At 39.2% G+C, this 15456-nt stretch overlaps 1 protein-coding gene across 1 annotated transcript in view; it reads left to right on the top strand.

Moving 5' to 3' along the window:
- The window catches only part of LOC141442472 (uncharacterized), a 52413-nt gene that overhangs the window by 20580 nt on the left and 16377 nt on the right, over positions 1–15456 (top strand). Inside the window, exon 3 of the mRNA XM_074107488.1 lies at positions 3728–4483. Within this exon, the coding sequence (XP_073963589.1) occupies positions 3728–4483 (756 nt within the window). The remainder of the gene's footprint in view (positions 1–3727; positions 4484–15456) is intronic.

A 15456-nucleotide genomic window follows, 5' to 3' on the forward strand; every position in this document is an offset into this window, starting at 1 on the left:
TATGTTCGTAAAAATTACAATAAATAGAAACAAAATTAAATTCATGAAAATATTTCCTTATTTAACCATTCCACTAGAGATGGCACAACAGCGTTTTATATACGGGCAGTCCCATCTGCTCGCGATCATGTTTAGGACGCTGTTGGCGCTGCCCCGCACCCTGCGCACCAAAGACGCACACCTCTTGCGCATGGTGGAGTAAAAACAGTCCACGCGCGCTACAGCGAACATCCCGGATGCGCTACAGAACCGTGGCAGCCCCAACAGTACCCTGAACGCATTATTATATTGAACACAGAGGGCACTGTATGATTTTTGAGTATACCTAGCCCACAGGCTGCACGTGTAGAAAGAGGTACAACATGCTCTGAAAATAGTGATCTTGACGTCACTTGAGCACCGTGCAAACCTGCGTGCCAACATTTTAGCTCGCACCGACAATGCCCTCTGCTCACGTTCAATCTCCAGATCGTCTTTCAGGCCAGGAATCAAAACAGCCCAGATATTTAAAACTGTGTACTCTTTTTAGGTTACAGTTATCAAAGTTATAGCTTCAGCAACCATTTTTATATACTAATAGATTATTTTAAAATTTTCGTAGATCTTTTAGGTAATAACTCCGAGACTTGTCTAGAGTTACGCGCGATTAAGGATGTCTAGTAATTTATTTGTACGTACCTAGGTAACGTTACGTATCGATTGCACTCACTGGGTAGGGCCAAGGACTGGCGCACGCCGTACTTTCTGACGAGCAGCAGTTTAGTAAGCTCAAATCTAAGCAACCCAACCCATATAGGCCATTAGTACCATATCTCTACATAAGTACCTACATGCATCTAAAACTGATGACGACTTTACCGGCTATTAGCCGGCGGGTAAGTAAAGGTCACAATGTGTTTTCCTGCTACGTGATGACTGAAAGTTAATTACGTATTATACCTTATCACCTCCATGGCTCCATACCAGTTAGCAGAAGCGATATTTATTTTTATTCCAGTTTATGTAGAATATTTTATTAATTTTAGGCGGTGCATCCACCAGAGATGTGCGAGGAAACGGAGCGGTGTGCGTAGGAAAAAAAAACAATAGGATCATTTCGTTTGCCTCAGTGCTGTATTACTCTTGAAAAATCCTCGCTGGATTGCTCGACACGCAGCCTTTAACTAAGTTTAAGTTTACTTAACGTTTGTGATATGAAGTTTTTATTTAATTCGACTTATTGTCAGCTGAGTAAGAAGTCTGTTAGAAAGTACAGATGACATAATAGGGATGTTGACACCATTAAAAAATAATTCGAAGTTACGCCTCCAGTAAAAAAACGCTTTATTTTAGCCCTGAAAACCAGATTAATTTTCGACTAACTGCAAAATTAGATTTTTTGTTGCTTTAAAACCAATAAATAGTTAGTTGATTGAGTTGGCGAACAAGTGACGTCATATGTTGCTATTTCCATTCAAACTCTATGGGAGAATTGTGTTTTGACAGCTCATAAAAAGTACGTCAGTTGATTGGTGGAGTCAACATCCCTATTGGTAGTTCGTCTAAGATCCAATAGTCGTGTGGTGTTGTACATTATGTACATAGGGCCGCCTCGGCTGGATTGTGCAAACTGCGCGAGTTTCACAACCGACCGCCTCGCATTGTCTCGCGCCGCTCACCGCGACGACCTCCGTGCTGTTTTCTGAATCTGGTCTCTGCGTCGCTTTTATACAAATCTAATTATTTGAAGTTACTGTGCTGCGCTATGCAATAGTATTTTATTTGCTTTTATGTAAAGAAAATCTAGGTGAGAGATTTTATTCTCATGCGTGCAGTATTGGTCGTTGGAATTGAGTTAGACTGCACCCGACAATAATGTATAGTGTACCTCTCGACCTTTAAACCTACTTTCTCATTGTTTTGTTTTGTGAGCTTGATTATTACATAACGCAAGCAAACCAAAAGTAGGTACTTGTATGAACATTACATATATCGGTAGCAACAAAATTTGATAAACAACAACTCTCAGTTTTAGACACAATAGAGGTACAATACAAACTCTTTATACACTACACTTTTTTTTTTCTTTAGACACTAAGTAATTTAATATTTACTTAAAAAACAATTATAAACTACTTATAACTTGTGATGATATTATGTCCGGCAGCTTTATGAGTATGTATAAACACGTTATTAAATCGTGATATTGTAATGTTATCGGAACATGGTATCGACGTAACCTAAATGCGTGATCTAAGGGACGCTGCAGATTAGAGGCGGGTCTGCGGGCGGAAGTGAAACAAACGTTAGTTTCGAGTACCAACAATTTGACTATTGATGTAACTTTTGGATAGTTAGATGAAACTATTATCCAATCAATGTAAGATATCGTTCCAGTTAGTAGATTTTTAAATAGATATTATCTCATCAGTACATGTGATGTTTGTTTGATACGAGCACACGTGATTAGAGTCCACCAAGGCTCTGACTATCCTCAGTATTGTTTGCGCTCACTTGGGCGCACATGTAGCGTCAGTAGAGCTCGAAAGAACATTTCAGCACATCTGGCTTGTCTAGATTTAATGATTGTCAGGCTGGGTTTTATTTAGATAAGTCCAGAAAGCAGCACAACTGATCCAATGATCTAGAAGACAAATGTGCTACTAAATGAGAATGCTTTCGCGTTTGCTCTTGTCATAATAAAAAAAAGCAAAAATTTGCACATTTGTCTTCTAAACCGTCATGTTCACACTTATGATAATTTAAAATCACTATGCACTTTCCTTTCCTGAAATTCTGTGATATGTATCTAAGTACATACTTTGCATTGCAAGTACGATGGCTTTCATATCATATACGCAATTGTTTAATAATGAGATTGTTTTATTCAGAATGCTGAACGTTTATTTTGCATTCAATCCAATCCATTCTACGCTGTCGATTGAAACACGCTGTAACCAAGTTTTATCTTACACGTGCTTATAAATATATGATGTATTGTGAAATATTATAATACCTATACCTAAATAAATCGCAGTTGAATTGTGTCTTGCGACTCTACATTCTTTTAAAATGATACAGCAATAGAAATCAAACTACTTATGTTTCTCTTATGAACGAGCATTTTACGTTACTCCGTATGACAATAACACTTGATTTGTGAAATCCGACATTCGTAGTTTGAAAGCGTAAAGTTTGATTATAACGATAAAATCATGCAACTATATTACTATGCCGTATTTTTATCGACACAAAACTTGAGAAAGTAAACATATTTAAATGAAATATTATATAGGTACATCAATATACGAGACGTAGTTATTTCGACTTCTAAATAAATGTTCATATTGATAGGTACCTAGATTTGATCGTACTAATATAATAAATGTAAAAGTTTGTGAGTGCGTGCGGGCGTCGTGGGTGTCTTTACTAACTCCTACACGCCAAAACGGCTGGTGCTGGAAGTCTGTAATCAATAACGCATAGGCTACTTTTTATCCCGATATTCTGAAATAATGATACACGGGATTAGGATGAAATTCCAAAATTCAACCGCTAGAATTAGACATTTTGCGCAGGTGTTTTTTACGCAACGTAATTTGTCCACAATGTAATTTTTGAGAATTTCATAGGTAATCATAAGTTTTTCATCTCCCCTAGGTACTCTGTTTAGCAGATACCTATAGAATTATTGAAATGTGTTAATATTATCTTAATTATTCTCATAACATTAAATAATTTGTTGCAGCAACAAAAATTCGGTTGTGGCGATTATGAGCCGCCAGCTAAATTACAATGCGGCGGCATCGGCGGGGGCGGGCCCGGCGAGGCGCTCACGAAGTTCTCCGTGGAGATAGTCCAGCAGCTGGAGTTTACCACGTCCGCCGCCGACTCGCAGCCGCAGCAGATCTCCACCAACGTCACCGTCAAAGCCCTTGCCAACGCCGTCAAGACCTCTAACTCGCCGCCACCGCAGCAGCCGCCGCGGGCCCCGACGCCCCTCGACTGCGAGCGGGAATGCAAAGCCGAATGCAAATCAGAGGTCGCCGACGACGAATTTGTCGGTCTGGACGAGTGCGCGGCGGCCCTCGAGCGCGATGCCGCGTCGGCTTTCCCCGGCCTCGCCGACCTTATCGGCGAAGATGACGGCGACGACACTTTCGAGGATCTCATCACCGAAATATCCGAATACCCAGAGTTCATGAAAGACTTTGATCTGGATGGTAGCAAGTTCAACGGACTGGGAAACATGGAGCCGTCGGAGGGCGAGCCGGCGCCGCGGTACGGCGGCGCGGGCGGAGAAATGTCGCCGGCTGCTCAGACTCTGAAGCATATGGCGGAGCAACACCAGCAGGCAGCGGGTGGGGATTGGGCGCGGTACCGCGGCTACGGCGGCGCGGCCGGCCCCGGCGCCGGCGCCTACCGCCCAAGACCCTCGCTCGACCACCTCCACATGTCGCAGCATCAGCAACTGCATCTTTCGCAGCCCCACCACAATTTACAGGTATGCTATGCTATTTCAAGTTTTTGCCAACTAAAGTTGAAGTTTGGAGCTACCGTAAAAACGACTTTTAACGACATTAAGAAAGTGCTAACGCCATTTTTTTATTATTACTTTCGTTTCATTTAGTATCAGTATTGTATATACATATTTCACGCTGGAATAATCTACTAATAATTGGTGCAGATTCCATGTGCAAAAAAGTTAAAAGGACAAATTACCTAAATTACAAGACGAAGAGAGCGTCAAATTGCGGCGGAATAACTTAGTTTGATAATATTACCGAAGCGAACAGCATTCCGGTTGTTATGAGCTCATTACGTTGCGTGCGAGACGAGAGAATTACGTCGATTGTTTGAAATGCATTGACAGGAAGCGATTCAAAATTAAACCGATTACGCGCCAAAATTTATTTTCTCAAACATGCTATGTAATGTTTGTTGTGCTCCATAAAACAGGCTTCAAAATATACTGTTGCAGGCCTAGGCCTGCAAGACAACAGTCTTTTGTTTCAATGCAAAACGTCAAATATCCACGATAAAGGCCATTATACACGACTTGAAATTAATAATCTGAATTTCTATGGTTCATTTATTAGTTACTGAATAAATTCACAGGACTATGAATATTCTATATGTAAATATTACCGATGCGTTTTACGTCAAATTACAATTTAATTTACATAATAAAGTATTAATGTAGCTGATTAAACGAGCTGCAGTTCGTGTATAATGGCCCTAAAATCCGAACAGGAAACGCAATAAAAAAAGTTTTGGCGCGAAAATTTACAAGTGTCATTGTCTTTTTTTTTGATTGACTGGACTTGGGCTTTAGCCATTTTGCAAATAAGTTCCATTGTTATTTCAAAAGTTTCGTTTAGAAACATGATCCGAATGTATTGTTGCAGTCCGTTATATCTACATGTTTTATAGCAATTTGATTTTATGGGGATTATTTTAATGTTTTAAAAATCATGTTAGAATGAAATAAACACTTATATAGATGGTAGTTATAATTTGAGTCTGGTACAATTTTAGTTGTCTTACGATTAAAACATTGATTTCTACGAGTTTTTATTTCTTTTAGTGCATGTTTGAGAAAAGCACTATACAAGCCACGGCGTAAAAGAACATGCCAGCCTCGTATACCTTTCCTATACATACTCGGCCTGCAAGCCTTTCTTTCCCGGCCTCTGCAGTAATGTACTATTTCTCTCTGCCGATGTCTTTAATTATTTTAGACCATGATTTTAAGAGATGTTTTAAACTTGGAATAGGAGTTTAGTACTAAGTGTTTTAGATAATGGGAAGTCTTCTTTATTGGGTGATTCGTGACGTGAAAGGACATAAAAAACATGGTAGTCTGGTGTGGTATCGACCGGCGGCGCGACGTGCGCGCGCCTCCCGCCCGCCGCCGACTTCGGCGGGCTTCTGCCGTCCCTTCGCGATGTTCCTCCGACATTACGGTTTATCCCCGGGGTCGCACCTAAAACAGACCTTAAGACACATCGCTTTGAACTCAGGCTAGAATACAATACACTATATTAAGTAGCGGGAAATTTATATTTTTAGTTTCTTACTCTATACATAAAAAACCCAAATGTTGCTCAAATCCTTAGTGGAATAGATGTTTTACAAATTAAAATACACTAAGAAGTTGAAAAAGTTTTCATATATAGATCTCAAAAATATGCGGACACGTATATTATTATGAGTTTCACTTTAATTTGGCATAAAAGTGTCAACTTTTTTCAAGCCACATATTGCAATTTTTAATACCAGACATAATAATGGATATTTCTTATAATCAACCTATTTAGAAACTTCAAACTGTAACACACGACCTAGATTAAAATTAACTTGGCTATTTAGTAAGTTAGCACTTGAGCGCCATAACACATCAGCAGGTGGTGTAATTGTTATTGTATAGTTTCGTGTGATACGCCGGGTTTGCGATCGCGCAGATGTATGGATACCACATGTTTGTCTTTCGCCTGCGCCCCTTGAAAATTAAGTTCAAGTTCCTCCGTTTATGATGGCCGCCCTATTTATTACTGCCAGCATGAAACATTCCCGTTTCAAGTGCAACGGCTGTTGGTTGAGTCACACTATAAATTAGCTCTCCAGTTTTATCTCATCAATTTTACAATTTTATATTGCATCAACTAAACTTTCCTAAATATAGCTGCCATAGTTCAATCCCTAACAAACCACAGCTCAATCAAAACTTTGAATCTATTACGAATGAAAATTGGTTTTAAAACTTGTAAATACTCTCTTTTGTGTCGAGAGCGAGCGATTAGCTTGGGAAGGGACACGTGTTCTCGGTGCAGGAAGCAATTGGGGTGGGAGTACGTCCTACATACTTTTTGCTTCTAGCGCGACACTTGGAATGTCATCGACTGCTCGACGAGCGCTGACGCTGCCGGTCGCGTAACCATAGCATGGTTTATGCGACGCATCCTGGATCTTACGAAAACAAACAGTTAATTTTTGAATAGGGAAAAGATATTGAAACAGAAATTACGTATCTAAATACATATCTTTTGTCAATAAAAGTAAAAGTAATAATAACGAGACGTTTACTTTTCAAGTAACGCTTCGGTTTTATCGTGAATTCTTTGTAAATTATTTTATCAACTCACGCGACTGTAAGTTCTTCATAGATGGAATATTATTAATTGCACATCAAATAAATAATTGCCTATCAATTTATTCTCATCATTGATATACCTTTGTACATCAATTAAATTAAGTATTTCAATACAAATAAACTAAATGTTTAGCAAAACTAGTACTGCAGATAATTCGAAAATATACATTAACACAAACTATACAAAAATACTACAATCACGTCAAAAATACTGACTGTACAGCAAAAATACTGACTCCACAGCAAATTAACTAGAGCGTGCGTAGATGATACTCATTCTCATAGCAAAATAACATTTACTGTCAATTTGACACCGGAAAATTAGGTACGGCGACGAGCGGAGCGAGAAGGAGCGCTAGGTACATTGCGACCACAACGCGCGAGCCGAGCGAGCAAAGCGAGCGCGCCGCGGCAGCGGCCGGCGAAGCGCCAGAACCTTATTTATTTAGGAAATAATTTGGCCCCTACTGGTGCTGGTTATGTAAATAGTATATACATGCTGAAAGTAAATTGATATGTAATTATATATTTGATGTGCGAAAATAGAAGCTATACCTATTTAAAAAAAAGAGTTACAAGTTACGATGGGCGTTAGTCATTAGGAATTAGGTGTGCAATAATAAAAATGCTTTATTATACTTTAAGATAAATAGCGGTACGTCACGAATATAATTTGCAGTTTATTACGTAATATTTTGAGTGGAGTATTTTGCTGTGCAATCAGTCATTAAGATGTGAATTCGAATTTTTTTTTGGTAAACAATAGGATCCCATTCGGTTACGATTCGTGCCCATCGGTCCGGGTGGATGCGGCAGACATGTCCGGCTCAGTCCCACTTCAGCTTGGCGGTCTTGACAACAGTATTGGAGCGCAGTATCGTGTTTCTGATTCGATCAGTTCTTCGAACATCCAAAATACTGCGCTCCATTGCTCGTTGGCAAACCTTGAGCCTGAACTTTTGAGCTTCAGTCAATGACCAAGTCTGTGCGCCGTAGGTTAAAATGGGAAGCATACACATGCGACGAGTTTGCGCTTAAGTGACAGAGGAAGGTTGCCCTTCATTAGCGAATCGTAACCGAATGGGATCCGAGGGATGGGCATAGGAGCAGAGGCAGACCCAAGAGGAGATGGCGGGACGACCTGAGCGTTTTTCAGCTCGATTGACAGGTGTATGCCCAGGACAGGGAAGAGTGGCGGAGAAAAGGGGAGGCCTTTGCCCAGCAGTGGGACATAATACAGGCTACATAAAAAAAGGACTTTTTTGATGTGCTCCGGCCGAGGCTTGTATAATGCTTTTCTCAAACATGACATGAAATAAAATAAAATAACAGGCAGGCAAAAAGGCAGGCAGGCGAGCCGCAGCGCCTGCAGCGCGATACTTCTCGGCCTATTATTTGTAACACAGCGTCAATATTATTGTTTCATGTCATGTTTGAGAAAATGCATCTCGCCTGCCTGCCCGCGGTCACTCTAGCGGCCTGCAAAGAGAATTAATACAACTTTGCAGGCCGCTGGCCGGCAATGCGACCGTCTTTTGTTTCAACGCGCGCTCTCCGGCACGGCCTTCGCCAACAGCACCCGCTCCGCAGTCGCCGCGCCAGCAGCCAGCGCGACACGCGCGCACGCAACAGGGCGACCAGACTAGCGTCCCGCCATGCTTGATTTCTTGTTTTTTTATTTTTATTTTATTTCATGTCATGTTTGAGAAAAGCATTATTCAAGCCTCGGCCGGAACGTGAGCGAGGCCGGATGGGATGCGATGCCGGCAACCCCCTACTTCCCGGCCTCTACAGTAATGTTCTATTATCAATGATTACCATTGATAAGCGTCACAACGTTACCAATTTAAAACTCTCATTACAAAGTTCAGTTAATACCCATGAGTTGAGATAAGGGTACAAGGAAGTCCGGGGTACGGCGTGACGCACACCGTGGGACGCGCGTTCCGTGAACTTACACTAAAAAGGTTAAAATCCAATCTTTGGCTGAAACGAATCGACATTATAGAGGCATATTTTATGCTCGTAGAAATGTAAAGTAGCCAAAGGCACTTATTGCCTGTCCGACCGATAAGAAATTCCTAACCAAATATTAAAACTACGTCAAAGATTTCCACAGCGGGTGTTGATATTATTTTGTACATTCACGGGCACAGTAGGTACCTAGTGCGTCCGCCAAGTCGAGCAAAGCTTGTAGCTTGTAGCTTTAAAACAAAACTTAAAAAGCATATGCACGAACATCAGCAAAAACAAGAAACTTTAGCACATGACACCAGTTGCATTTAGTTTGTGTGAGGTTATGAGTATAGCAAAGCGTGTAGGTACCTTTTTTGTTTGCGGTCCATCTACTTTGCTATGGATGTTATTCGGATTGCTAATTGAGTAAATACTTATTCTTAGTATTGCACTTTGTAGGGACAAATCCTACTGGGAACCTGTAAAATTAAAATTAAAAATTAAATTAAATATGATAGGCTAGATCAAATTGGAGGACACAATTATAATAAAACTGCATACCTGTCTGTTTTCTCATCTGGTTTACCACTGTTGTTTTTTTTTGCTATAATGTTGATCATTTCATGGTTGCGCGGCCTTATTTATTTGAAACACAAATTGTTTTATGGCAACTGCACTCATATTTTTAATTCACATTTCTTGAATAATTAACATTAATTACTATTTGGGGTACCGAAGAATATTGACGTAAATCAACTTTGTATTTTTAGAGTCGAATAACTTTTAGAAATCGCAATTTGGTTGGCGAATCAATCGCATCGCATGTTGTTTTGTTTTGTCTATTCTTCTTTTTTTCTCTCTTTTGTTAGGAGTGAGAAAGGTAAAGCAGACTGGCCTATGCCTATTTCTTGTTTCTTTTTAATATTCTGGCAACCCATTTTGTAATGTTAGTAAATAGGAAAGTAAATTGTATCGGTCTCACTTAACTGTATTTTTTTTAATAATGACCAGATGGTCCCAAAGGAAGACCAGCGCCGTTCGCAAGACCGGCAGATTGCTGATTTGGGACCATTTTGCATACATTAACTATAGAAAAATATGGCGATACACATGAACTCCCGTTAATGGTAAACGTAGATAAGATTGCTTTAACAGCTCCTTACGGGATAATAGGTACATGTACAATTCAATAGCTTAACATACGGGATTTTATAAAGAACCGGCCAAGAGCGTGTTGGATACACCCACGATAGGGTTCCGTAGTCCATTACGAAAAAATCAAGTCATATTTTTCTAAGGATTTCGTATTGTGTACGGAATCTTCCAAGTTTACTAAGGTACATTTTGTACCTTAGGCTGCTATTTACTCTTAAACTACTAATACTTCTCAAGCAATCTTAGCCGTTATAATTTTCCTTGTAAATTTGATATAATAATATGTACTTAGTACTACCATCCAATCCTAAATTTTTTCAAAATTTTCCATCCACCCTACAGTTTAGATTTTAGAGTTTTAAAGACCTATCCAATGATACCCCACACTATAGGGTTAGCCGAGAAAAAAAAACACTCGCACTCTACGTCTATGGGTAGGGCAGGATAGGGTACTACAGTCAAGTGCAAAAATAAGTATCTATTCGAACCACTTTAAATGACCTTATTGCGCCGGAATAAGAGTCTGTCGTATACATATTTTTGAAACTTTGAATAAGTACATATTTTTACACTTGGCTGTACCTACCCTATTTTTTTTTTATTTTACCACTTTTTCGGCGTGACTGATATGTATATTCATGCCAAATTACAGCTTTATACATATATAAACTATATAAGGGTTCCTAGTTGACTACGAAACCCTAAAAACTGAATTAAAATAGATATGGTATATGAGCACGTTGTTAATGAGATTTGCAGTAGGCGTTCGTGTTGAAATGTCATGGGCGGGCGGGCGCGCCCGGCGGGAGGTTCGGTCGATTCCCTGCAAGACCCCCTTGCCGCGCCAATCTTACATCCTTACTATATCTATTTTTATTCAAAACCATATCGATACGCAGCTAAATGTCACCGATTGCTACTTCCTTTTACTACGGCAAAAGATTTGTGATCTTTTGAATAATATTATCATAATAGGTAACTATTTAAGTGCAAGTTGCATCAAGTTACTATTAGCGATAATCAATTTTGAGTAAATTTTGGCTTGCGAAAATTTATTTAACCAGGGATTTGACGATTCCTTGGATTGATTATCGTTATAGTAACTTGGTGCAACTCACGCTAACAGTAGGGTAGAGTGAACAATGTCGTTAGGCAACCCAGACAGTGAGAGAAGTGTTAGTTTGGTCTTGTCTTTGGGTGCAACACCTCGAACTCGCAGTCAGTGTATTCATCATCCCTGACGTCACGTAAAAGCGTTTGGCAACCCGGTGGGAATCGAGTTCTTAAGGCGACGCACCTTCGATTCAGAATTATTTAGGGTACTTTAAATCGATGCGACGCACCACTCACTGGTACATAATTAAGTTACTACTCAAACCACTATGCATGTAACAAATAAAGTTCAGTGTTACCTGGAAATTATAAGATAAAGTTGTTGCATGTTACGGGCTCTATTATGCATATTACCTATCTATAGCTTATTCTTCCAGTAGTCAGTGTATCTTGCAACGTCTGTCACACAACCAGCAGGGCTACTACGAAACTCGAAACTCGAAGTTCGCATCGTACCGTCCCTCTCGCTCTCGTATTAAATAGTTTAAGTGTCAGAGGGACCGCACGACCCGAACTTCGAGTTTCGTAGTAGCCCTGCAGCTTTACTAGCTTAAACTTTTTTTTAGTCTGCATTGACCTACATATTATTAGCAATGACAAGGTTGCTAGGCAATGGTATCTAGCAACCTTGTTATTATCAGTTGCAAACATGGCATAATATCTATCTCTCGTTAAAATAAAATCAATACTAACTGTCTCTAACAAATTATTGGGTAATGTTATCCATACAACAGATAACCGTTGGGGGAGAAAAGTCCTCGAGTGGCGACCACGAACCGAAAGACGAATCGCTGGCAGGCCTCCCACCAGGTGGACTGACGACATCGTGAGAGTTGCGGGAAACCGGTGGATGCAAGTGGCGAGTTGTCGTTCTTTGTGGCGTTCTAAGGGGGAGGCCTTTGTCCAGCAGTGGACGTCTTCCGGTTCCGGCTGATGATGATGATTATCCATTGTTTCAAACAGATGACACGAGTTTAGTTAGAGATGGGAAGTGAGCGAAAATAATTTGAGCGACATCGTCAAGTATTTTCATCCCAAAAATAAAAGCCTACAAAATATCTAACATGCTATGTAACTTTCACTCAACTTTCGTCTCTCACCCAAATGAAAATTCAACATGAGACTACATCAATTTGATAAGTATAAAACTCGTTATTGAGTAAAATAAATGTACGTATTTAGATACGGACCGGTCCGAGTTCCTTTCACACGGGAGCGATCCTTACCTGCCGCCGAGTGATTGCAATCCTCGGGTCATTTGAAGCGATGTGTGATCAGATAAGGTGCCGTTAGGTTGTCTGGCTACAATGCGGCTTCGTCTGCCTTGCGGCGCAACATTGAGCGAGTAACAAAAATCGCGGGAGCTGCGAGAGCGGGGGTGGGGGGTGACAGAACAGGTTTGTCGGCGCCCGCGCCGCTCGCATCGTCTCCAGACTGATGGATCGACGGCCAGCTGTCACTAAGTGCTTATATTGTGACAAATCCATGCCTTGACTTTTAACTTTTTGACATAATAATTGCCTAGAACAGGGTATAATTAACATATCCATTGCTAGTACATTTTGATTGTAGAGCTTGGATAACTTACTTAAATATAGCTTTAATACCTAGAAATTACTTCTGATCAAATCTTGAGTGAAGGAATTGGATTAGTGGAATCAGTGGAATACCTCCCTAATTAGATACGTTCGCCTCGATTGTTGCGACTCTAAACTTGAATTTTTGGAACTGTCAGAAATATTTATTTAATTTCTTTCTATAAATGCAGATTAATAAAGCGTCGGCAGTGTGAAACACCGAACAGTACATAGGCCTGTACGTCACTTAACTCTTAACAAATAATATATATATATTCATTGCTGCTTCATCGTTATCGCTTATATCCCTTATCTAATGTTCAAGCTAAAGATTATTGTAGAATTTACAATTGTTGGTTTAGTCCAATCAATGAAGCGGTGGACCCTGACAATCAATAATTTAGTCAACCGGAAAATACAATATACTTTAGACTCTAGAGTAAATTAAACCTTTGAATTGTGTATAGACTCTTAAATAACTAATTTATTCGTGAATTAAGATACCTACTCTTCATTATTGTTGTTATGGAAGTTTTTCTGACGAGGAAGTAAATCAACAAATTTTTAGGCGGTAATAAAATTCCGTTTTAGGTACTAACCAATAATACTTTACAAGTTGACTCTGCACTCTACCTTTATTTTATAATAATTATTGCAAAAAATCATTGTCGCTATTCCTAAACCTCGCGTATTGATTTCACTAGTCGCTTTCACAAAATACTTATAAAATTGATTTCTATGTATGTTTCATATCGCAACTCTTTGGTGATGAAATTATAACAACGACGCAAATATGTGTATGTAACTATAGAGAGAATGTTATGCATCGAGTTCTTACCAACCATTGTTAGAGAATTAATTGAAACACGTAATCAATTATGTATGCGCGAATCTTAAGGGTCAGCTTCTCAACCTTTAGTCTTTTCAACATTTTACATACCGTCCCATAAGATACGTAGATAACTGCGCGAATAATGAATAAATGTTGTACCTATTTTTTTTTATAGGGTACCTTTGATTTTTAGGCTGTTTCCTTGCACGTTGTTCTCATTACACCAGTTTTTTTTTAGCATGGAAAGAAGCAAAGAAAAAAAAGTTGCGGCATATCCTCACTTCGACTCTACCAGCACGATAAACTTAGCAACAGATCTTGAGCTAATGATGTCAGAACGAGATGTAGAGACATTTTTCCCCTTTACAACTTTTGGTAGAGTAGGCATTTTTAAATTGACGTTAAATTGGCGTTTATATATGTATATAAAGCCTTTGATTTCACACTGTCCACTGTATTAAGACGTCCACTCCACTGTGACTTAACGTCAATTTAAAAATGCCTACTCTACCAAAAGTTGTAAAGTTGTAAAGGGGAAATATATATAATAAATAATAAATAAATATATAGAAATGGGCTTCCGTTTGACCAAAATCACCCCTGATGGTAATCGAAGATGTGGAGTAAGATAGAGCAAACTTGCCTAAAGAAAATTTTAAAGAAAACCGAAAGCTTGCAATGGGCTGGAGTCTTTCCATACAAAGGCGTGACCAACGAAGTCTTTACATATTTTTCTCCAATATGCTCGGAAATGTCCGCCTATCTGTCGCAAACATAGTCCGCGAAGTTCTTCCTTAAAGACTGCCACAAATTAAAAAAAATAAAATCACTTCTTGGCCGCCCTGAAATTCCATTACCATGCAGGTTTTTTACTTTTTAAATTCACGTTTTGACTATGGTAAGTCAATCTTAACAGCCTGACGATCAAATGCCTTCTACCTTTTTTCTTTTTAAGTCCTAGTCTAAGATTCAATTTAGGAAGAAACAGCGTCTTTAAAATTGTCTCGAACTGTTTTTATTTTGAGTTCAAGCACAATTTAAGATACCAAATAAATGGTAACAAAAGAAAATGGATGAAGTAACTAAAAAGCGCTCAGCGGCACTTTAAACTGTAATTTAGTTATACTGAGCTTCATTGCATTTAACTTTATTTTAACTGAAATGGCATTATGAGTTGTGTAGTGTACATTAAAAAAAAAAAGTATCGCGGGAAAGTATAAGGGCAACTTTTTAAAACCGTGCCTGAGCATTTAATTTAATATTTTAACGATTTTGCTTTATTTCCTCGCATTTAATATTGGAGAAAAGCACTATACATGCCTGAGCGGAAATGGCAATTCGTGGATTCGTATTTATTGACAATCAAACTCTACTCATCAACGAATGAGGGCTATCGCGAATGAATTCGCCACTAGAAGCGCTAGTGTAGCGTGAGGTCTCCGAAATGTCAAATCTCATAGTTTTTGGGTGAGGTACGCGGGTTTATTTATAATTAGAATAATTTTGTGAATATTTTGCAATATCTGAAATTAATTATGGCAAATATGCGTTCCGGGGCAATGAATGTCTGTGTTTTGAGACAGTTTTGTCTTTCGGAAACCTTTGTCCTCTCTTTTTTCCGAACAAAACGGGGACTATGCAACACTGTGGCATGCTCGATATTTTTATGGTACGGTTTTAAGGTGTATTAA

The sequence above is a fragment of the Choristoneura fumiferana genome, chromosome 2 (genome assembly GCF_025370935.1).
Source record: "Choristoneura fumiferana chromosome 2, NRCan_CFum_1, whole genome shotgun sequence".
Lineage (NCBI taxonomy): Eukaryota > Metazoa > Arthropoda > Insecta > Lepidoptera > Tortricidae > Choristoneura > Choristoneura fumiferana.